Genomic DNA, 23,648 nt, shown 5'->3' on the forward strand with positions numbered 1-23,648 from the left:
TGCTGCACATGAAGAGATCGTTCTTGCTCTGCCCTGACAGAGTCACCCGGCACTCCTACGGCGAGGTGATTTGGTGCTGGATTTATAAAAAGGAGGGGATAACCCCCCCCCCCCCCATCTCCCTCTAGGCACAGGGAGCCCAGTGCACAATCCTGAACCGATAGAACCAGTGTGCGACGGCCCTGGGAAACTGGAAGATGGGGACGTTTTGAAAGAGCAGCCGAAGCCTCGGGGAGTTTTCTCCAGCATTGTGTAGATAGTCCTAATTGCTGGCCTTTTGTGAAACTATTAAGGCCCCACCGGAGCAGTGGTTCGGGATGAGCTCTGGTGCCGAATTCCCCGAGGCTCCTGCCTCAGCCCTTTCCTCACGTCCTGGGAAACTTCCTTCGCAAGCCCTGCACCCCTTCCCCGTACTCCGGGGAAACACGGTCACGGAGCCTGCAATTACTTTAGAACGTAAAGTAAAATCTTAAAATTGGGTAAAACCACAGGCTGGGGTCCTGCGGTCCGAGGCTGCAGCTGGGACATCTTCTGCCGCCCTCCCGGGTGGCCAGGGCAGGAGCTAACCCCTCCGTCCCTCGGCCGGCCCAGCGCGGGCCGCGCCAGGAGCGGGGCCGGGCCCCTCAGGGCTCCGCCCCGGCCCTTTAAGCTGCCGCGGGGCCGCGCTGCGCTGAGACGCGCCGAGCCGAGGTGAGGTGAGTAGCGGGAGCAGGGGCAGGGTGGACGAGCGGCAGTACGGGAGCCGGTGCCGGCGTGGGGGAGGCGGCGGCGGGGGCGATGCTCACCCCGCTCCTGCTGCTCGGCTCCTGCTCCATTGATGGAGCTGCCGCGCRCCCGGCTCCCCCGACGCGCCGCCGAAAAAGCCGTCCAGGATAATCGGATAGCCTGGAATTCCTGTGTGTCTGCCTTGCGGCTGGCTTAGGTCTCTTGAATTAGAGCTGCTGTTAACAAATGGGTTGGAAAAGACTTGGCGGCTGCCGTGGCTTGTCCGGATGACGTGCTGGCTRCAAGCAGCTGCCAACAAACCGCAGCCTAGAGCCGGAATTGTTGGTGCTGGCAGTGAGATCAGCTGGATGTTGAATTGCTGCTCCTGAGCTCCCCAGAGGCCTGCATGAACGAGCCCGAGAGTCTGGASGGAGCCGGGCAGGCTCGAGGCGCGACTGGAGGTCCGAATGTGGCACCTGTGGAGCTCTGGAAGGAGCCCCGGGCTGAGGAACGGCTTGCGGGCAGCGGGACGGGCTGTCCCAGGGCACAGCTGCTGCAGGGCACCAGCCCCTCGCCCCCGAGGCCCCCCCCCCCGGGCACCGCTGCCGGGAGGGAGCTCCTGCTCTTGGGTGTTTGAGAAATATTGCCGATCTTCCCACGCAAGCCGTTATGGGAACATCATGGGGAGGATAAATGGAAATACCTTCTGTGGAAGAGAATATGGTCACCTTGAAGTACCGACTTCCGTTCCTTTTTGTTTTTTGTTTAATTGCCAAAGTCCTTATCAGAAGATTTGAGTTAACTAATTATCGGGTCGTCTACTGTTTTGTCTCTCTCGGGAAGAAAGCGTGGAGCTGCACCCAGTGTTGCCCAATRTTGCGTGTGAAATCTGGGGCAAAGCTGGGGGAACCTGATTCAGGTCCTCAGCTCTAGAGTGTATGAAAACTAAATTATTGTTTGCTAACAAAATGATTAAAGTAATGTAGGCTCATATAAATGCACAAAAGAACATGAGCATGGGGGTAATGAGAGGAACAGACAGAAGTAGTTCTGGTACCAAGTACCATTTACAATTTGGAAAGCATACAGAGTGGGAAGGAATCTCTTCTCCTTTTTTTTTTCCTCTTTTTTTTCTTTTTTTTTTTTTTTTCCAGTCCATGCATTCCTTTTCCAAAGCATTGTGCAGCCTGTATTCCCTTTAACTAAGGACTCTCTTTGTCGTGATTGATGTCAGCTGCTGTGCGGTACCACAGCCAAGCATTTGAATAAAAGAAATGGAATCTTGATTTTTAGACTGTACAGTTGTGACAAGAATGACAAAAGCAAAGTGGGAAATGTCATAAAACTAATTTTATGAGCTAGGTCAGGGTATTAGTGCTAAACCATGGAGCAGTAATGATGCTAATCCCATGGAAGTATTAAACAAAGGGCTATCTCAGTAATTGGTGTCAGTGTGCAAATGGCACTGCTCAGCCACTCTGAGGAAGTTTCCTAAGCTGTTGCTTAGGAATGCACCTAYGGTGCCCCAATTTAGGTTAATAAACTAATCTTATTTTCCCACATGCCATGAATGGCTGTCTGCTTGTCTTGGACAAAGGTCTTGTAGCAGCTACCTGGCAGCATGTCTTACTTGGAACCACACATCCCACCCTGCATCCCTAAAACTTCTGAACTGCTGCTCATGCTGCTGGGGCAGGAGGCTTGTTTTACCAAGCAGGATGGGTCACGTAATTCAGGCTTAGCCAAAACTGCTGCTCTCAGTTGTGATTTGACAGTCTGSTCTTCCTTGCCTGGACTGTGAGGTGTCTTGCTCTGCACTGAAGCCTGTCCCACACATTGGGAGAAGAGCCCCTTAGGGAAAGGAGCTCTTGGAGAAAATTCTGGCTCCCTGTGGGGGCATTTCTAGTTTCTCTCTGTTGGCCAGGGAGGCAACTGGAGATTGGTAGTACTCTGCTTCTGGCTCAGAGGTATGATTGGCAAAGTTGACTCAAGGCAGCAGGTTGTGGACTTTGTGTTGTCTGTACCTTCTCCTTGTCAGACCTAGGAGAGCTTCTAAGGATAACTAAAGGTGAGTTTTGCAGATAAAAGTCAGAAGCCACCAAGAAATTCCTTCCCAGCCTCCCTCCTTGAGAGCTGACCTGTACTGCAGTGCTGCTGTGGGGACTCTGCAGGGAGGGAATGGTGCTGCTGGTGGGGCAGCATGGCAGAAGGTGCTTCCAGTGGGCAAGCCGTAGTCCTCATCCAAAAACCCTGTGTGAAACGAGGATCAGTGAGGAGCAGTGGGGGTGATGAGTTAAGCTGGCCAAGGCAGTAACCCTGTCTGGCTGCTGTGGGCCTCTGTGCTGGTGAGAGGGTCCCTTGGCAGTGAGCTGCAGGAGAGCAAACCAGCATCAAACAGCAGCCACATGCCAAGGGCTGACAGGAGGATGAGCCTTCAGCAAACACTGCTGTGTTAGCTCATGGTGGTGTCCGCAGGAGGAAAGTCCCAGGAAACCTGAAGGTGATGGGCAGTGTTCCACTTTGGAAGTTTAACCGTGGGTGGTTAATGGGAGGAACTCCTACTCGAGCAGTGGGAACTGCTGCTGGTGGTGAGAGGGAGTACAGGGGARTTTGAGAGGGACAGATTAGATTGAGATGGGGCAGCCACTGCTTCTGGCKTAATACTAGAGACTGTTCCTGAGGCTACAGGTTGACACAATGGGTCAGGTGCCTGTCCCCACGGGTTTTTGAGTGTCCATTGTAAGTAATGCATGAGAAGGGGTTTCACTTCCTTTTAAATCAGCTGTGGCTGCTTGAGCAGTTGGGTTTARTTGATATACCTACCTGGTAAAGGTGCAGTTCATGTAATAGGGGTGGAGTCCCTGGAAAATAATGCTCCTTCTTTGAAGTGCAGGTGTGATCTCAAAGGAGTTCAGAATGTTCCTGTAGCCCTAATAAGTGATTTTCTGGTGATGTGAACTTTGGCTTGTACCACATCCCAAATGACAGGCCCTTTAGTAAAACAAAATGCCATTGTTGGCACAACTGGTTTGCTTSTATCAGATGAGAGACCCAGCATTAATGAAGCATAGAAACTGAAATTACATCCCTCTGGGGGGAGGGCATTTGCTTCAGGTACAGTAAAGCTCTTGTGCATGAAACTGTAATTTGTGCATATCCAATTTATGTAACTTTCAGAATCCCCAGGCAGGGACAGGGGACACGGCTGGTRAAGACTGTGTCTGTTTTTCTTGCTGTTCAGCAGCACTGGTCTCTGTTCCCCTTGCCAGTTCATCTGCTTTTACAAAAGCTGYAGAGAGCCTGCCTAAGCCTTTAAGTCTGGTCTGGCATCTGAAGAGCTGGGAAGTTGAATTGATCCCAAAAAACCTCTCACGCAGTAAAAGGTCACGTTTTTAAACAGTTGGTGAAGCTGCAGGGTTGTGGTCTGATGCCACACAAACTTTGGAGATCTGGTTTAAAGGAGCCTGTAACCCCAGCTGTCCTGGGGCCAGCGTGGTGGGGGACACTGTGTTTAACAAACCTCTCCACTTCTCCCCTCCTGCCTGGCTGGGCACACAGAACCACCATGCCGAACTGGGGAGGTGGAAACAAATGCGGTGCCTGTGGCCGCACCGTCTACCATGCCGAGGAGGTGCAGTGTGATGGGAGGAGCTTCCACCGGTGCTGCTTTCTCTGCAGTAAGTATTCCCCTACAAAATCTCTCCTGGCACAGTTGCAGGGATCACAGCAGCAAGGTGCTGGTCTACAGGAGGTGTCCCAGACTCAGCTGGTACTTGTGATGCACTGAGGATGGCAGCAGCCAGAGGAGACTTTGTCCGTCATGAATTRGGGTTGATTCCTGCTTCCCCACTTGCTTCCTCGGCCTGGCAGTACCAAAGGGAGAGATAAAATCTCCTGGAGAGGTTTTATCATACCAAGGGGTGGGATGCACATCTCAGGGCAGATCACATCCATTTGCACTCTTGCCAGCCTTTTCCTCAGGAGTCAAAGGATCTTTAAGATGGAAACCTGGCTTAAATGTTGCTCAGGCAGAGGAAAAAGCCCAGTGGCAGAGCCCTGTTTGAACTGATCTCAGCTCAGCTGGGCTTCTCCCAGTGGTCCTGGRGCTGGCAGCAGCTGAAGGAACAGTTATCAAACTGCGCAGACCAGGACACCAGTGCGCCTGAGCACAGCCAAGTTGTTGATGMTCCAGGACAGCCAAAAGCCTAAACTTTCTTGGCACAGGGGCCTGTGGTTTATTTCAGATGAAAGGAGTCCAAAGCATTGTTTTCCAGTCCAACCAACAAGCCCAGTGAGCCATTGAAAATCACTTTCTCTGCTGAAAATACCTCTGCTTAGATGAAGGGAACAAAAGGTCCTTGGTAATCGGAGGCTTCTACTGTGTGCGCAGAAAGCCTCTCTATCTGAATCAGAGAATTTTACATTATTGCAAATACGAGGTACTGTTTTGCCCCACTTGTTGGTGATTAATACTTGTGGRCAGAGTGAGGGTTTAGCCCTCTTATATAGGCTGCAGCTACATCTGGGCCCCTCAGACAAGTCTGCTGTTAAGTTTGCTGCCTAACCTTGGTATGCTGTGCTGGCATTGAGAGCCTCGGCACACCTACACTCCTTTCCTTGAGCTCTACAGTGGTCACAAAAAMCCAAAAGATTAGATGTCTCAACTGCCTCATTTTCAGCCTTTTATGAGAGTTACTATTAAAAGAAACGTGGAATTTAGAGTCAAACAATGACTCTAGTGTGTCTGAATACATGCTTTTCCTTAGTGCATACTTCTGTTGGGGTCAAAGTCTGTAGACTTAACAGACATGCATTAGTTAATTTACTTATTAGTGTCTTATAAAAAGAACCTTGGAGCTAATGAATGCCATAAGCAAAGGTCATCCAGTGTTTTGAAGACATTAACATTTTTTAACAAAAAAAAATTCGTAAGCGTGTTTCTTTTCTTTCTCCCCAAATTCTTTTTCATGGGCATAATGCAGTTGCAGATGGAAAGGGCATGCCAGTTGGCATACAAAGGAGGTTTAAGAAGGAAATAGTTCTCCCTTCTACTGTAACCTTGAGCAGAGGGCTTGCCTTGTGCTGAAGGACAATGTAGGAATGCCAGAAAAGCACAGCCTCTCTGGTGACAGCTGTGAACCAGCCCCAGCTCTGCCCTGAAGCAGTGCTGAGGTGGGGGTGGGGGGGAACCCTTGAAGATTTGTTTTCATTCCCAGCCCCACCCTGRCCAAAAGGGCAGGACAGGGGCTCTTCTGTACTGATAGGCTTTTGCTTCATGCTGCATGGCATCTGTCAAGGGAAACTGCTGACTGCCCATTCCGGGTTTCTGAGCAGCCTCATTCATCAAACCACACCAAGTTTCCAGGCTTTAAATGTCATGGTCATGAAGAGGTGGGAGGGAATAGAGCCCTTTATGGTTCTAAGCATAATTCACAAATTCAAATGGCAACGTGCTCCCTCTAATCTCTGGTGGTCCCACAGCCTAATGGGAAGAATTTTGGGTAAGGAAACGCATAACATCACTTCTCACTTGATTTTTGGCTTACTGTGTGTGCTGATGTAAATAGTCCCTTAAGGCAGTTTAACTTYTTTTTAACCTCCAGTGGTCTGCCGGAAAAACCTGGACAGCACAACTGTAGCAATTCATGATGCTGAAGTTTACTGCAAATCTTGCTATGGGAAAAAGTATGGCCCAAAAGGTTATGGATATGGCCAAGGGGCAGGCACGCTGAACATGGACAGGGGAGAGAGACTAGGCATCAAGCCTGAGAGGTGAGTGAACTGAGTTGGGAGGTGCATGGCCCTCATCCTTCAGTACTGTCTGCAGTGGAGTCTTTCAGGCTGGATTTTGTTTATGTTCATGTTTGGAATAGAAATGCTGCAAAACACCCCAGTCTAGTTGAATGCAGGGCGTTGAACCTGCATTGCACAAAGCTCCCACTGGTGGCTATGGGAGTCAGAACAGCACAAGCAGGAGTTAGTGCACGCAAGGGTTACACTCATCCTCTGCATGAGCCATGAGGGGACTGGATTTATGGAGCTGCTGATGGCGCTGCATGAGCCCACAGAGGTGACTGTGGGTCTCACACCACTCTCCTAAATAATCTGGAAATGGAAATGTTCAACAGGTTCTTGCAGGGATGGATTTGGACTGCTGAGAATCTGGGGCTAAAGAACAAATTTYTAACTAGCAAATGAAGAACCATTTGTGCATAATTATAGCCAAAACCAAAAGTCACAGTAAACAGTAAACATGCCTAGTCTGATTAAGTTCTTGCTGTAAAGCAAARCACGTGGAAGGAAGCTGAGGTATGTCTCACAACTTATTTCATGCAAGTTCCCAAATTATTCCTTAATGTKTATATGAAGTATGCTCTCCAGCCAGGTTCAGTGATCAATTCAGGTTTCTGATTATCATCAGTGGACAGAAATTTAACAGAATTGTTTGTAGCTTACTATCTGAAAAATCCATGTCCTGTTAAAAGAGTTCATCTCTTCTAGTTAAATGAAAAGGAGCAGGCTTCTCAGGAAATTAGCCTTTAYATCGGCTTCTTTTTATCCTTTGAAATGTGGCCTTTCTCTTTTTGTTGTTGTGGCTTTTTTTTTTTCCCCTASCAGGTATAATTGGATAGTCTCTCTGGTAACTTACTTCTCTGCAGCAGTACTGTATTCTGTACCAGGTGCTGGATGCTGGTCCGTTTGTGTTTCTAAGAGCAAGAGATCATTTAGTAAAAGGGTGGAGAAAACAAATGTTCTGTTTCTTTCAGCACGCCTTCTCCTCACCGGCCCACCACAAATCCAAACCCTTCCAAGTTTGCTCAGAAGTTTGGAGGGACAGAGAAATGCTCTAGGTGTGGTGATTCTGTTTATGCAGCAGAGAAAGTAATAGGAGCTGGAAAGGTAAGAAGCTGCATGGGCTGTTTTGTACATGATACATGGACTTTAAATTGAGCAAGATGTGTAWTGTCGGTCCCAGTAGCGAACCAACTGCAGGGCAGTTACCTTAAAATTGCTTTTCTTTGCACTGGAAATAGTTGACTCAATTAACTTAATTGAAAAAAAAAGCATTTGAAATGCAGGATGATGAGTGATCACCTTAAATTTCAGAGGTGAAGATTCAGTATCATCTCATGCTAGAGACTTAAAGGAGACTACAGAAGCCCTCTCRCCCTCAAGAGGGAACAATCTTGTGATGTGCAGTTTGTGAGGGGAGCTGAATGTTTTAGCAGAAAAGGGATGGTCTCCGAAAATACCACGTAAATCTGCATATCAGTCTGCTGGCTGTCCRACTCACTTGCTACAGAGAACCAAGATGTGCTCTGCATCGGTCAGAGCAAGCCCAAACCTTTCAAAATGCTGCTCTGAGCAGGATGCCGGGTGGAATTTGGGACTTTGTGCTGCTCACAGAAATGCAGGAGCTCTTGTCTACTACTGGTGCACTTCAGCTGGTTTTCTTTGCACCAGTCTGTAATCAACACTGATGCAGACATCTCCAGTTAATGTGGTTTTTTATCAACATGGCATCCTGTGTATTTGTACTATCTTTTTTATTATTATTTTTTTCTCTAGCCCTGGCACAAGAACTGCTTCCGATGTGCCAAGTGTGGAAAAAGCCTAGAATCTACAACCCTAACTGAAAAAGAGGGAGAAATCTATTGTAAAGGTGAGAAAAGAAGCAAAGACCATTTGTTTATGGTTCAAGGTAATGTCCGACCAGGACAGATGGTCAATATATTCAGAAACCTTCAGGCTCATGTTAACATGGAAGTGCTCTGTAATCRTAGGAACAGAGTAAAAAATGAAACAGATATTACTGAAGCTGCTGGTGTAGTTGACATCTGCATCAMGCAAAACAGCACATACTGAGAAATGCAGCAGCAGCCTGTGTCCTGTGCCCAATCAGAGTAAGGAAAAAAGCCAGTGTGTATGCTGCCATGCCTTCTTGCATGGTTGTGGATATGAACTTGATCCACAGACTGGTTTGATGACAACAAATGCCTATTTAACAGATACCAAGCTGTGTGTGAGCTGCTCTCAAGAGTGGGTTGGGAGCTATACAGACTCAACAGTCCTGGCTACTGAGCTCAGCCCTGGCAGTCATGCGCTTAACAAAATGTCTCTAAACATCGCTTCCCAGGGGGATATTCTAGTAGTGCCTAAGGAGAAGCAGCTGAGAGGCTTAGCCTAGAGAGTGCTGTTCTTAATTCATGTGCCAGAAGACTCAGCTGCTGCATGTTCATCTTTCTCACAGGTTGTTACGCGAAGAACTTTGGCCCCAAGGGATTTGGGTACGGCCAGGGAGCGGGTGCCCTTGTTCACGCCCAGTGAGGGGGCTCAAAATGCCTTACCGCTCTGCTGAAATCCTGCTAGAAGGAACAAGAGAGTTTCCTAAATGTTACTAACTACTGTGAAACAGATACTAGTTACTGTAGTTACCTTCAGCCAATGATTTAAAAAAAACCCACACAGACTGCTTTTTTCCTTGCTTTATCGCACTGTAACACTTTTAATACTGAGTATCAATTCAATAAAGCTTTGCTTGTTGATATACCCTAAATCCAAGTGTTGCCTGCTTTGTCAGTAWAAAAAGTGAGGGGAGTGCTGCTGGGGTACTTCACCGGTGGAAAAACAATGCTTATAGACTTGATGCAGACCCTTGCTGAAAGCTAGACATAATCAGTCATGGCGTTCAGAGCTGAATGACTCTCCTCCAGTATCATACCATCATGTATGCATGTGCAAGGCAAAGAGCTGCTTGCTGCATAGAAGTAGTAAATCTTAATCTACTGCTCTCCATGGTGACACAGCTCTAAAAGTGATAAAGGGTAACTGTGTGCTCAAATGGCTGCCTGGCTCTAGTAAATGAAAACCAAACAATTTTCACCATAATATTCTATGGGGCTGTGCATGCTTTGGTATTGAGGTGCTGTTATGCACAGAATTTTCTGTGCAGGAATACTTCACCATGACAACTGCAGATTAATACCATCTCTTCTGAGCAGCTGGCCAAGCTCTGGACTATCACATCCAACTGAGCTCAGGAGCAGCTTTTGACCTTCCTGTGGTAGTGCTAGGACCCTTAGTTCCCTGAAGATGGAGGGTTTGGGCCTCTTGGGGACAGCATCTGACGAAGCAGCTTCAGCATGACGCAGAAGAAAATCCCCTCTTCAAATGCTCTGACAGAAAATGCAACAAACTGAAGTTGTGGCCAGGGAGTAACTGCAGTTAAAAGACATGGAATGCAGTGTAGATCTGGACCCTGTGAACGCATCACATGGATGAAAGCCACACCAGGGCTTTGACTGCTAATCCAGCTCTTCAGGAACTGTTGCCAGTAAAGGTCTATGAGTAGGAGACAACTTCTTGTGCCTCAGCCAGATCTTAAAAGTGGAAAGCTCACAGAAAAGCTTCTATTAGGGGCTTCTATTAGGGGCTGCAGCAGCTCCCAAGTTTGGCTGATAATTCTTTGGGATAAAAGAACCCTTCACAACACKGAATTTACAGAAACACATTCAAGACTGGGAATGCTACAACAAAACATTAAGCAAGTTGTGTCAGCGTGGTCTAAAGTGGTTTCAAGCAACATCTATGACCGTGGTCTGAGGCAGTGAAGCAGTTCAAGCCAAAAGACTAATTAGAAAAATATGTATTACTCAAAATACACAAAAAGAGCATTTTGTAYAGGTTTAAAAGGAACCATGTGGATAGGAGGAAAAACAAGCCAGCTCAATCTGACCKAAGAGCTTGTTCAGTTCATGAAACAGGTAAGATTAGAAGTGAAAAAGATGAACAGTAAGTCTGAAGCAGCACATTTCAGGTGAGAGTGAGGCAGCAAGCAACAGCATAGCCTAGGAAACYGAGGGGAAAAGCCTTGGCACAGCTACTCGTACCACAGACACTGCTTTCACAGCAAAATAAAATCTGATTTTACTTACAGTTAATTGAAGGTGCAAGGCACTGAACTCTAGTCAAGGTGTAATGAGGGTGAAGAGGACTGGCTTCTTTCCAAAAAAACTCCAAACCTAGGAACCAGCTTTCAAATCATCAAGACTCCCAAGCACAGCAACTGCTCTGATGGAGCACTGCAAATCTTGGATGGAGATCTTCAGAACAGAAGCTCAAATGCCTTTTTTTTAGAAAGAAAGTACTTTCCCTGGTCTTTACCTGACAAGTCAAAGAGTGGTCAGCCCGGACATAGCCTCACCAGGAACACTGTCTGGAAATGGGGAGAACACCACCACCCATCCTCAATGTAAATACCGTACCAACACTCAGTGCAAAATACTTTTTTTCCCATTAGATGTGGTTTTAAGTCCTAGTCTTAATTTAATTATTGCTGGTTATAAATATCCTGATTAAATTCCAACTTGGATTGCTACATTGTTTCTACTCAAACTTTAACCTTTAGTGTGGATCAGAAGAGTCAAAGTAGTCTGTCTCCTCAAGTGCCACCTAGAAGCATACATCTTGGTGACGCATCCTAGCCCTATGTGGATGTCTGCCTGACCCTCAAATATACCTCAAATGTCATAAAAAAGTATATTAGGCCATGTGAAACATTCTCTAGATGGAATTCTTCCCTAAGAAATGTGACCATGCCAGCATGCTTTACTCAAAAGACAGGCATATTTAATTAGTGAATGCTACTTTAACTGGTAGTGCAAAGGTGTAATTATCAAAACAGTGTAGTAACTCACAGGATTTCACATCTGTACAGAATTGGGTGCATGCCATGTATAAGACACCCATACATCTTTCCAGAAAGGCCTCTGAAATTGGACAGAAACTACACTATATGAAGTCATACCCCAAGTCAATACAAACACTGCATCTAAGAGTCAATATTTATTTGATTAATAACTTACAAAATTTAACAGATTTAATTTATGTAAGGAGAGCTAGTTTATTAAACATTTTACAGATTTTTTTTTGTTCACAATGTAATACACATCAATATTTTGACAGTATTAAAATAATACTTGGCACAGTTATAAATAAAGAATATACAAAAAAAAWTCCACAGCTTAAAATATAGTGATGCTGTTTTACACATTAATCGAAAAAAAAAATCTTGTGGACATCAAAGAATACAAAAACCTGCAAAGAAACAGCACATGTTTAGGGCCAAGACAAAATTCCTATTTATTCTACCTATGTCAGATTAAGTTGGTCTGATCTGCTGTTGGTCTGGATCAGCTTAAGTTTCAGAAGCAATGCAGTTTTGGTTCAACAAGTGAATTTCACGTTTGATAACTTGACAGAAAAAYGCTGCATAGTTGGCTCCCCCCTGCTTTATGATTTCACATCAAACAATTCAGTGTTACTCAAGACAAGTCACATTTCGCACTGGAAACTTCATACATCCCAAATCCATATATGCATGTTAATTTTCACAACTACTATTGCTCAGGTTCTGCAGGTCTCAACAAAACTGTCACCAGAGAGCTACTGACATGTAAATAGTGCAGAACTTGCTACGTGCTACCAAGGATCACCTCTTCTTCTGCAAACATTTTTGTCACRGAGTGCGTGATACAACTCATGGCCGCTAATGCTACTGGGCATTATGACCAAACTTGTATCACACACTGAACTGCTCTTCTGGTGGCTGGGTGATATTTAATAAAGTGTATTTAAGCTCCTCAAGTCAACCAACCCCCAACAGAACTGTGAAACAAAAAAAAAATTAACACATATGCAGAACATCATTGGTGATTAAATCAAACCATACTGTTAAAGCTTTCATGCTTTTTTTCTGATTAGAAAAAAATATGAATAACTGAAGTCAACTGTTTTCACAAAAATAGACCATGTCTTTTTTTAGGATTACAAATTTTGTCTGACAACAGTAGCAAAAGCCTCTTGCCACCCCTATACCCAAACCTCTCCTGTTAAATGTGTCCAAGCCAACATTGATTTTTCCAGTATTACACATTCAAGGACTCCAATGCTGCACTTCTGTAAATCCTGATATCTGGTACTTGCAAACTAAGTGTGTGTCTTGAGATCAATGAATAACTACAGAAAAGAATGTTTACTTGCAAATACTTAACATCAACTATTTACAGTTTCACTGCTCCTCTTACTAAGGCAAGGGCTGGGAATACCACTAGATTGCTTTATTACCTGTAATCTGCGTATTACAGAAAACGCTAATTTTGCCAAGCATCAAACATGCAGTGAATTTGCAGGGCATAATGCCTATTAACAGCAATATTTAACATCACTAAAAGCTCATCAGATATCTTCCTACACTTTTTTGGTTGAATAAAATGAAAATGAGCAGCTTTAAATACACTAAACACACACTCACAGAGAAAAACTATTTGATAAATTAGTTATATACAAATACACATTCTTTACACTGGTCTTAGACATCTGCTTTCAGGTCCCTCCCCAAACTCCCCTCACAGGTTCCTCGAACCACTGGGTTGCTACAGCACTTAGAAGAGAACTAACCTGATTCTCAGTCTCTCTGTAAACAATAGTTAAGGAAGCAGTGAACAATTCACTATGAGTATATGAAACCATAACAAAAATCAGTGCATCACATTCAAGAAAAGCCCCTTTGGAATGCAACTTCAGATATTCCTTACCTTCCAAACACACCTGTAGCATGAGAACTGAAAAACACAAATAAAGGGTGATTTCCACGTGCCAATACACCACCTTAGAACACTCTTTGCATTTTCTGTGGGCACGTGTTGTTATGGGGATCCTTAATTTATTTTTTTTAAGCTTTAGTTCCATTTTTTCACATCCAAATGAAAGAAGCATTTCAGGCAACTTTGGGTTCTTATTCTGCAATTACATTCAGTTTAAAACCATCTTGTCTTTTTACAGCTGAGACTTTTGCTTTCACATCTGTGGTATTCCCCATGCAATTCTCTTCCAACACGTCTCCAAATACACTACACTGTACTGTATGAGGACCAAACCTATTACTAAAACATTGCTAGTTTGTAAGTTGCTTATACAATTACTTCAAAGATAATTATTTTTTCCCCATTTTTTCCCTGAACATTATATACTGTAAACTAATTTTACAGGTGTATCATGCATTTAAGCAGGGCTTTAACTTTGACAGAAAAGCTTTCCTTATTGGCGCAGTTGTTTATTTCAGACTACATAACTTCAGAATAGGGTTATTACAAGTATTTAGTTGTACCACTAACTGGTGGCAAAGACAATCACCAAAAAATGTGGGCAACATATTTTTACTCAACATTACCTGACGTGCCCTACTGCTATAACTTAACATGTTACAGGGGATCCCCATCATAGGGTGTTTATAACAGTACTGAAAAMCACATTTTTCAATGTACATCTTACTAAAGAAAATCTGTATTAAAAAAAAATCACATTACAGGAACTACAACATAGCGATCAGTGAACTCTGTATCATAAAATTTAGTTTTATATTCTAGATTCTTGTTTCAGTGGAATTATTGATATCGGGACACAAATTTTTCTGCTCAGCACAATRTAACTACTTATGTCAATATTTCAATAATCTCATGCCCCATTGTGAAAGACCTTAAATWAAAAACCTGATAACAAATACTGTGAATATGTTGTCATGAATAATTCTCATGTTAAGAACTGTTAAAATCCCTTTTTGATCCTCCTCCTCTTCCTTATCAGGTTTGGCAGTTTATTCTGTCCATTTTTACTCTTGTTAATAAAATTCTGATGAAGAGAAGGTACCTTTATAATTCATCATCAGCCCTACACATAGCATGCTACTCTTCAAGGGATGCTGAGTCAAGAGAGAGAGAAAATTTTTCAGGCACCACTCAGTATGATATGCTCACAGGATGAAGGTGGTGCTACACCAGCTGGTAGCCTGATCCTGAAGTTTGGTCATATTCTATTGTATACTGCCTTGTCCAGTCCACAATAACAGGCCGAAAAAGACCACAGCATCTGAATTCAAAGAAGTCTATAATGTTCCTTATACATCCATGGCTAAAAAAGAAAGAAAAACACATTAGCAAGCAATATCATAGCTCATCTAACGAAGTACAACATATTTTGCCTACCTACGGATTTGATTATTTTCCCTTTATGTTTCTAACAAGTTGATGAGCAAGTACTGAAATAAGAAGTAGTCASCAGACTGGTGAATGTTTGATCCTTGGACACAATCAAAACACCAACTTTCTTCCACTGTCTATCAAAACTGTACAGAGAAATGTAACATATTACTAGCAGTCCACTACCATGTAGCACAGCATGGTAACTCAGATCCTGTTCTAAGAGGACAATTGCATTGTACAGATGGATGCAAGACAAAACAGCATGAGGTGAAAGTATTCCTAGAATTATTTCCATCTTTATTGATAATCTGTTTCTGCATACATACTGGTTCACTAGCCGCAGGTCTAGGATCAACCAGGTCCCTTTGTAACACAAAATTAAGAAAGCATTATCTGAATTAAATGAAATATTCAAGCACTTTCTGTAGCTGAGTCAAGTAACTGTCAAATATTTAAGAAACCTACATAAAAACTCCAACATGCTGGGGTTTTTTAACTTAATTACACATGGGCTGAATACATCACGGTTTTCTGGAAGAGAAGCTCATGTTACGATGTATGTGAGAGCAGGTCTAAACAAAAATGAGATGACAACTATTTGATGTCAATGCTTCATGTGACAGGTGATGCTAAGTCAGTTATTTTAGACATCTGGTGTTATTTACAGAAATAACTTTTATAATAGCAGCTATTTCAGTGAAAATGGTTTGTAAATGTGACAGTAGTTCGGGTTCAAACCATCATTTTTTTCCTATACTCTGCATACCCTGTGGTTTTCAGGCAAAGTAATTATGTGATTTTGTTACAACTCTAATCTATAGGAACATTGTAGCTATACTTGCCTGCTTAAGACTACAAGGTCCCTATGAAGAGATATTAAAAAAAAAAAAAAATCACACAAATTTCTAACACAGAAACAGAGTTACAGAATAGGTACGATTGAAAGGGACCACAGTGGGTCACCTGTTTCAACCAGGGTCATCCTGGAGCACATTGCACAGGATTGTGTAAATCCATGCTGACTGCTTCTGATCACAGTTCCCATCTCCTATCTCCTTTTCCCAGAGTGACACCTGAAAGAGCAGCAGCTCCCACAGGAGACACAGCATATGCAGCAGGATGAGACACGCTTTTGTCTTTTCCCAGCTTCTTTTGTAACATGCTCTCAACCCATCACTATACCAGCCTCATGCCTTCATTTATGTCCTGCTTTGGCTCCACCAGTTGCTCCATGTCCCTGTATTCCCATCCCAGTGCTATTTCATCCCTGAGTCTTTCATCTTGCACCCTCATCACTACAGAAACCAGAATCCAAACCTATCATTTATATACTGATGCCCAAGAGCCTGTGTCTCACCCATGCAACACCCGCTCCAGTCCTGGGACATYCGCTTCCTTCCCCACAAAAGTGCCTCATGTGGAAGTGCATGTCTAGGTCAATATCAACATGCTGCAGTAAGCAATTTCTTCTGTCTTGAGYATCTGCTTTATAAAGAGGGTATTTATTTCCCCATAAACTCTACAGAGAAATACAACCACTGCTGGAAAGCATTCTTTTCTGTGTTTATGCACCCTACACTGCAAAACATTTATCACTTCCTTTAACTGGATAGAACATGTAGCTGAGAAAATAGCTGACAAGATTSAGCACTCCAAATAGAGAAAATACTCTAAAAGTATTGTGCTCTGTTTSAGCAAGCAGCATGATTCAAATGTATGTAAAGCTACACAAATAAGAAATGTGCTTTAAAACTTACTTGAATGGGCTTTCAATAGATGTGGTTGTAACTTTAAAGTGCTTGTATCTTCTTGCATTCATTCTTTCATTTGTTGTGATACCCAAGCAAGATATCTTAAGACAGGAAGAATAAGTAATTTAGCTCACATAAAAACAYGAAACCAAGTCCTGCATCAGACAGACTGAAAAAGGGCCAAATTTACTGATTTAAATTCCTTCTTTTGACACAGGGRTTTGGACTGAGGAAATGATCAGAAACAAACATAAGCCATAAGATTTTGAAATTTATATGTGTCATAAATAATGAATATTTGTACAAAACGAGAACAAAAACTTACTGAAAACTTTTACCTAAGCCTTAGAGGATAACTTCTCTTTCCAGGAAATCTTTCTGGAAAGATTTAGTCTCATGGTTCATTAATGACAAGTCATACTTCAAGGCTTTCAGTATGACTTTTCTTTTGTTAGAAAGGATAAACACAACTTGGGTTTGGTCAGATTAGAGTACAATGATGTGGCTTCAAATCCCACTGAAGCTGAGTAAGAAACTGCATCCTCTTTGAAGCAACCACTCTTTTGCTAGTAATTATACAGCATAATCATATGTTGGCCCCACAGCTCTTATCCTCTATTAGTCCTTATTGCTTTTCTCTGGTCTGTTTTACCTTTTTGTCATTCTGAGAATGAAAAGCAGGAGGCAGGTACTTAAACTCTTGCACCAAAAAAAAGGCCATGTGAATGAGAACTGGATGATGCCTAATACTGAGAAACAGCAGATGACTGCCTCCTCCACTAAGGCTGAGAGACTTGGTCTAGCACAATGAACGTGAAAATTTAAATGACACAATTATTTGATATTCTTATGTCACTCCCAAGACACAGCATTATGAGAAGTGCTCTTCCATACCTGATACATCTGACACATGAGTAACACAGCCACCCACATGAAGTGAAACACACTGTTTAGAAACATCCAAAACATCCATGGAGAACAGGTAGCAATCTGTGTWACATAGGTCCAAAATCCGTCCTTTGTGTAACTTGTCTCACAGTGGAAACCCCAGTCTAGAGAAAGAAAAGTGTCAAAAATACACAGAAGATTTAAGGTTTATTGTACAGCAATATGCCCACATTAGAAATTAAATAAGAAAATGGCAACATGCCAGATGAGCTTTACTTGCTCTCTTTTCCTTTCCCAACTCCTTGAATACATGATATACGCACATACTTGACTGTGATGAGCAAAGGAAGATCTATGAGAAGAAAAACATTACCTTCTAAATTACAATACCCAATAGAGTAAAATATTAATGTATTATTAATTTCAGGATAAAAATATCCAAAACTCTGATAAGGAAAAATCTGTAAAAATCCATATAAAGAGATAAAGTACTTAGAAGCAATTAAAAAAAAAAGGCAAAAAAATCACATTTACTTACAAGAGATACATCCATAGATCATCCAGCAGATCATAAAAAGCAGGAAGAACAGGTATCCCATAAAATAGCGATGGTTCCCTGCTCCTAAAGTTGCACAACAGGGACCAAATTACTACACTTTCAACAGAAAGACAACATTACACCAGAAAGTTTAACTGCTTGCTTAGAAGTACTGTTTATTATTGAACACAGAAACATCACTATACAATATTAAGCCAACCTAACTTCAAGACAGTGAAATTAGCTGGTTTACTTATGGTTTTGTTTTTTTCTTTTTTACTTCGCAGAAGACAAAGCAATTTTTCTTTAATTCTCTGTTATGCTTCAACTGCAATTCATTAATTCATTTGTAACCTCTTTCATGAACTACTGATAGACAATATTGAGAGCAATGCTGGTGACAGATGTTACAGAGCCCTCAACAGCCAGAATTACACATAAATAAACATTTTTTTAAAAAGCCATTGAAAAATCATCAAACTGAAGAGYTCACTTTCTTAGTAGTAACAGAAATATGAACAAATACACAACCTTTCTGGATAATAAGCTAACTCACATCTTAGGTTTAGCTCCTTGATGAAGCTAGCTAAAAATAAAATATTTACTAACACTTGTAAATCAAATACATGCAACTGAACAGATGAGGCCTAAGAACCTGGCTATAATAATGAATGTGATRAAAAGCTACTATGCTTTAGACAGAATTCTAATGCAAGAAAATTCAGTTACTAAAATCTATTTTTAGCATTAGTAGAGCTAAAAGTATGCRTCTTATGTGAGTACATCATAATTCTGAAGTACTCAGCCTTCCTTATGTTTGYAAAATATGTCCAGTGTTGCAACCTTCCAACAGCTCCAGGCTGTAATCTAAACCCACAGAGATGATAATGGACTACAAAAGATTTGGCTGTCATCGTTTACCAGCACAGCATTTACTTCTTTATTATGTCAAATGTTTTCCCTGCTAAAACAAGAGCATCCTCTGGAGGCAGAAAATAATCAAGTGCTTTTAGCAAGTGAGCTGAAAGACTGCATAAATAAGAGATGAGGAAAAACACACATATAACACAAGCTAGACTAAACATAAGGCGTTTCCTTGAAAATCAAACAAGCTCCTGAACACACGAAATTATGTTGTAACATTGCCTTCAATCACCTAAGGGCATATGAGGAAGTGTTTGGCAACGTCCCGAAGGTATTACTTTCATTTGCATTCTAAATTTCAGAACTGTTAAGTTGCAAAAAGGACATTTTTTAAAGAACACAGATATTAAACAGTGATCTAGAAGTCCATGTGAAAGGCATCTGATGCGGATGCTTCTTTCAGCAACATCTTCAATGATTCTAAACCAAATTCTACTTAACAGTGTAAAATGAAAACGTGTGTAGAATTTAAAACTGTAAATGAAATAGGTACAATCTTCATCGCAGCATTAAAAAAAAAAAAAAAAAAAAAAAAAAAAAAAAAAACCTCTGGAAAACGAAACTGGAGAAAATGTATTTTGAGTAAGACTGGGCTAAACACAGCACTATGCTCTACAGCTGCCTCCTGGACTGGCAGGAACAGAGTCATCCTCCACTGTTAAAAGAAAAAGGTAACTACAAAAAACCAAAATGCTATTTTGRTACACCATTTAAAAGATAATCACTTCTAGAGACTTGCCTGCTGCATTTTAACTAAAATTTAGGGAAAATAATTTGCTCCAGTTGCCAGTTCATTTATTTTTCAAATAGTCTCCACTTTTTGTCAACCACTTCAAAATGGTAAAAATATTTCAAGTCTCTTTATGTGCCTAGTTTTATCCCCAAAGGGTTTATTTTAGTGTCTGTAAACACTCTTACTAGATTTCTCAGTCCTATCTTTAGCAACATTCTTATCCTTCTAACACATTCCACACAGGTCCAAATTCCACCTTTCCAGAAAGACATGATTCATGTTTCCCTTTTTGGCAAACATACCGCAAATGCTGTTTTAAGAATGGCCTCTGTTTTGCAATTCCACACTTAAAGTGACCACGTACCAATGTGAGAGACAGAAAAGCCATAGAAGGTTGTTCAGCCCATTACTCCCTCCTAGTCAGCTCCAGCTCCCACACTGTGATTACTAATGCRTTCTTTCCAGTATACTTTCAAGGGCCCTAATGCTTACTTTTGGCTCCAGTTACTCCACTCTGTACATCACCACTAGAAGATGGATTCTACTTTTCCATCATCACTGTTACTTAAAAACTATTTTTTCCAGTTAACCTAATCCCATCACTCACATACTTTCCCACTACATACAAACTAAACTTTTCTACCCCACTTGTTTTTTGTTTYTTCAGTTACTGATTAAAATACTCATCTTTCTGTCCCATTGACATGTACTTCTYAGTAATCTTGCAAAACCTGAGCCCATGCTCCCCTGCCCATTTGAATTAAAACTTACTTAGTATTTAATTGTAAAACATCTAAAATACAAACCAAAAATATCTCACATAGTAACATCTTTAGGAAATATAAAATACAAGGGAGTGATATAAGTTGATCTCAGTGAGACTTTAGAGATGTTCTATTACAATTTAACTGCCAGGATTGATTATTTCACTCTTGATTTTGAAACCAAACTACTCTGATAATTCATTATTATACCTACTGGAAAGGACTACAATGAACTATTTATGGGCTGTCAGGTGTCAGAGAACCCAGATTCCTCCCCAAGATTAAAGTTACCTCTGCTTGTGTCCTAAAAAACTAAACTTATGAAGCAAGCTGCAATCATTTCCTAGCTGAGAGGTCTCCAGTGCTCCCAGCATAATAACAGTTTCCAAATAAGTTCCTCAAAAAGTATGACTGGGAATAGCAGCATTTAGAGACTTATGTTCTATATCCATTCCTTTCATAATCACTGGGGAGAATAAAAAGACAACCTGGATGGACAAAAAGAGGCGAATACCTCAAYAGGAAGTAATTCTGTATCTAACTGCTATAACTGTAACATTTTTAAATATGTATACTTTACCATTAAATTGCTGAATATTATTGGTCAAAATGAAAATTTTCACCTTACATAATGGATAATGATCAGCTGTAGAACTGGCACAAGCCTTTTCAGCAGTWAAGCTTTGCATCTTTTCATTACTAGGGTTTACGTTAAGAAAAACACATATGTAGTAACTGAATTAGAACCATTCTGAGGACASGTATATAACAGACAACACAAATGAAAATAATGCAGAGAATCACATGTAGAAAAAGAATTAAGCTCAATATTGAAAAGCTTTTCTTAAGAAGCCAAGTCACTTCCACTGTGAAATGAGGACAAACCTTGCAGAACATTTTAGCAAATAACTCACCTACACAGTTCCCCACCCATGGGCAGTGGTGATCAAACTTTGCTATACATCGATTGCAAACACCACAGTGTTTGGACCTCACTGGCTTCCGTATCTGTAACAGACAATAAAYGTTTGTTTAGAAAAGCAAGGTGCCCTGATATATTTTACACAGAAAAAAACCCCAAAATCTCAATTTAAATGTAAATTGATTGTGCTATTATTAATTCCTTGGAGAACTYCAAACATGATGCTAATTCTTAAGGCAATCCTAGCTATTAAGCTTAATCTATACACTGTTTAACAAAAACACCCTTACAATTGCCTTGAAATTATTTTCATGCTATCTTTGTGATACAAAGGATTGTATTTCATACGAAGTTATACCACTTCCAGCTATTAAGCTTTGTACAGCAGCCAGCTTCATTTCCGCTTTTTAACCACAAAAATACAGATTGACCTTGAGTTCCATGATTCTGTATCATTCATAACCGAGCTATAACATAAACTTTTCTAAAGACAGAAACATGACTCAACGAGCATGTTTAGTTGATAGAACTAAAAATGATAAATTACTCCCAACCATTTTTCTTGAAAGGTTCTGTCATGAAAGAAGTGGTCTGAGATACATATGCATATACACACATGATTTTTAAGGTGCCACATCTGTATATAATTTTCCAGCTTCAAATTTGGTGATATTAACATTATTCATATTCGACATACTGCAGAGCTCTGCAGTGTAACACTGACAATCTTGAGAATTTTGTATATGCTAGTTAACTTCCAAAGAAAAGGCATGTTGTATTGCTTTACAAAAATTAAGATTATTTTTTCCCCGCCTGACTATTGCTAAACAGAGAAATACACTTGATTTTTGAAAAAAATATTTTACTAGGAGCACAACGTAATTTTACTATGGGCTACAGCCGTAGCGGAATTTCACCTGTGATTTTCACAGCTTGTTAGGTATACAACCAACCACCTTGGCATACATACTGGATACTTGGAATTTGACACTGGCAAGTTATTTCCAGAGTGATATTTTTTTCCCTCTCACTGTTCCAGTTTTTTTGTGTACAGGCATATTGTTTACTGAAAACACTGCTTAAATTAAGTATTACAAATAAATTCTGCCTTTAAAACTGCATTATTAAGATCAGTATGTGTTCATTACAGGAACAATAATTCTGGCTTAGCATTAAAGGAAAAGAAATAGTAACTGGTAAAATGGATTTAAAAAATTCACTACCAAACAGGTACTGCAGAATATACTGAGGTCCAGACTTCCCGTCTCTGCAAGTTCTACTATTGTCTGCAGGAAAAATAAAAATTAGAATTTAACATATAAACAAATGGTGACATGCATTTTCACACCCATGGCTGCAAGCTCTTTACTTCAGGTACTTTCTACACACAGGAACAAATTAAATTCAGATGAAACTGATTTTGAATCTAATTTATTAAACCAATATGCACATTTACTTCTAAATTAGTCCTGGCTTATACTTATTCCTAGTCACCTTCTGTGATTTCAGTGCTGCTGATGTGACTTGATATCTTGGACAAGTTCATATAATGTATTCTGAACAATTTCATRAATAGTCCCTCTGATTTCAGTGGGACTATAACACTACACTACAGATTAATGAAAGGATGCACAAAAGAATGTACATGGTCTGACACTCGACACTGGAGTTCAGCATTGCCCATAAGCAAAATTCCGAAACTAAGGAGAAGTGAAGAAGAGCAGATGAATAGCTTTGAARTAAGTCTCGTGCAGACCCAGGATCACTTAAGTTAAATCCACATCATTGTGCTTCACAAACCTTTGTCTAATTTCTATGGTTTTGAATTCTAAGAAAATTTTATTTATTCATTCACTTGTTTTAAGAGTGACTTGGGTTGTTTTGTAACATAGAAGAAAGGAAAGGACGCATTAGAACAACAAATACCTGAAATTGTTGCTTACTATACAWGTTCTACAGTGGTTCATATCCCTACTAACAGAACATTTTACCACGTGGTGAGCTGCAATGTAACCAAAACATTCACAGCCATATGTATCTGCCACAAGAAGTTGCATTTCACAATTCATATCCAGTTCAACCAGGCTTTTGTAACTACATTTGCCTATTTAGGCAAGTAAATCAAATGAACCGCATATTTGTGCAATTTGCTGAATCCAGTCCAAAGTGCCATTGCTGACTAAYCTACTTAATATAGTCCAATTAAAGGAGGAGAATTTAGTATGGAATTTATTTGGCCAACTGGCAATAACAGAAATGGAATTTTCACAGTAAATCCAAATCTGTTGACTAAGAACTCAGCTATAACCTACTGCAAAATACAAGAATCTTTTAATCTACACAGTCCTTTTAATAGCTATTATATTTTCATTCCTACATAAGGA

The 23,648-nt window shown here is 41.2% G+C and overlaps 2 protein-coding genes across 2 annotated transcripts in view; one reads left to right on the forward strand and one right to left on the reverse strand.

Annotated features, from left to right (window-relative positions):
* The first annotated feature begins 621 nt into the window (after nt 1-621).
* Nucleotides 622-9,262, forward strand: CSRP2 (cysteine and glycine rich protein 2). The gene is made up of 6 exons (XM_057383691.1): nt 622-695; nt 4,264-4,382; nt 6,309-6,477; nt 7,473-7,605; nt 8,275-8,368; nt 8,957-9,262. Exons 2-6 carry the CDS (start codon nt 4,271-4,273, stop codon nt 9,031-9,033), a joined length of 585 nt encoding a protein of 194 aa, XP_057239674.1. The 5' UTR covers nt 622-695; nt 4,264-4,270; the 3' UTR covers nt 9,034-9,262.
* Nucleotides 9,263-11,562: 2,300 nt separating this feature from the next.
* ZDHHC17 (zinc finger DHHC-type palmitoyltransferase 17) overlaps nt 11,563-23,648 on the reverse strand; it is a 65,589-nt gene continuing 53,503 nt past the window's right edge. Inside the window, exons 12-17 of the mRNA XM_057383687.1 lie at nt 22,488-22,550; nt 21,257-21,350; nt 17,922-18,005; nt 17,390-17,547; nt 16,502-16,596; nt 11,563-14,673 (exon numbers count right to left, since the gene is read on the reverse strand). Of these exons, the coding sequence (XP_057239670.1) occupies nt 14,535-14,673; nt 16,502-16,596; nt 17,390-17,547; nt 17,922-18,005; nt 21,257-21,350; nt 22,488-22,550 (633 nt within the window). The 3' untranslated portion in view covers nt 11,563-14,534. The remainder of the gene's footprint in view (nt 14,674-16,501; nt 16,597-17,389; nt 17,548-17,921; nt 18,006-21,256; nt 21,351-22,487; nt 22,551-23,648) is intronic.

This window comes from Malurus melanocephalus, unplaced genomic scaffold, assembly GCF_030028575.1.
Source record: "Malurus melanocephalus ecotype Western Australia unplaced genomic scaffold, MMel_1.1 scaffold_653, whole genome shotgun sequence".
In the NCBI taxonomy this organism is placed as follows: domain Eukaryota; kingdom Metazoa; phylum Chordata; class Aves; order Passeriformes; family Maluridae; genus Malurus; species Malurus melanocephalus.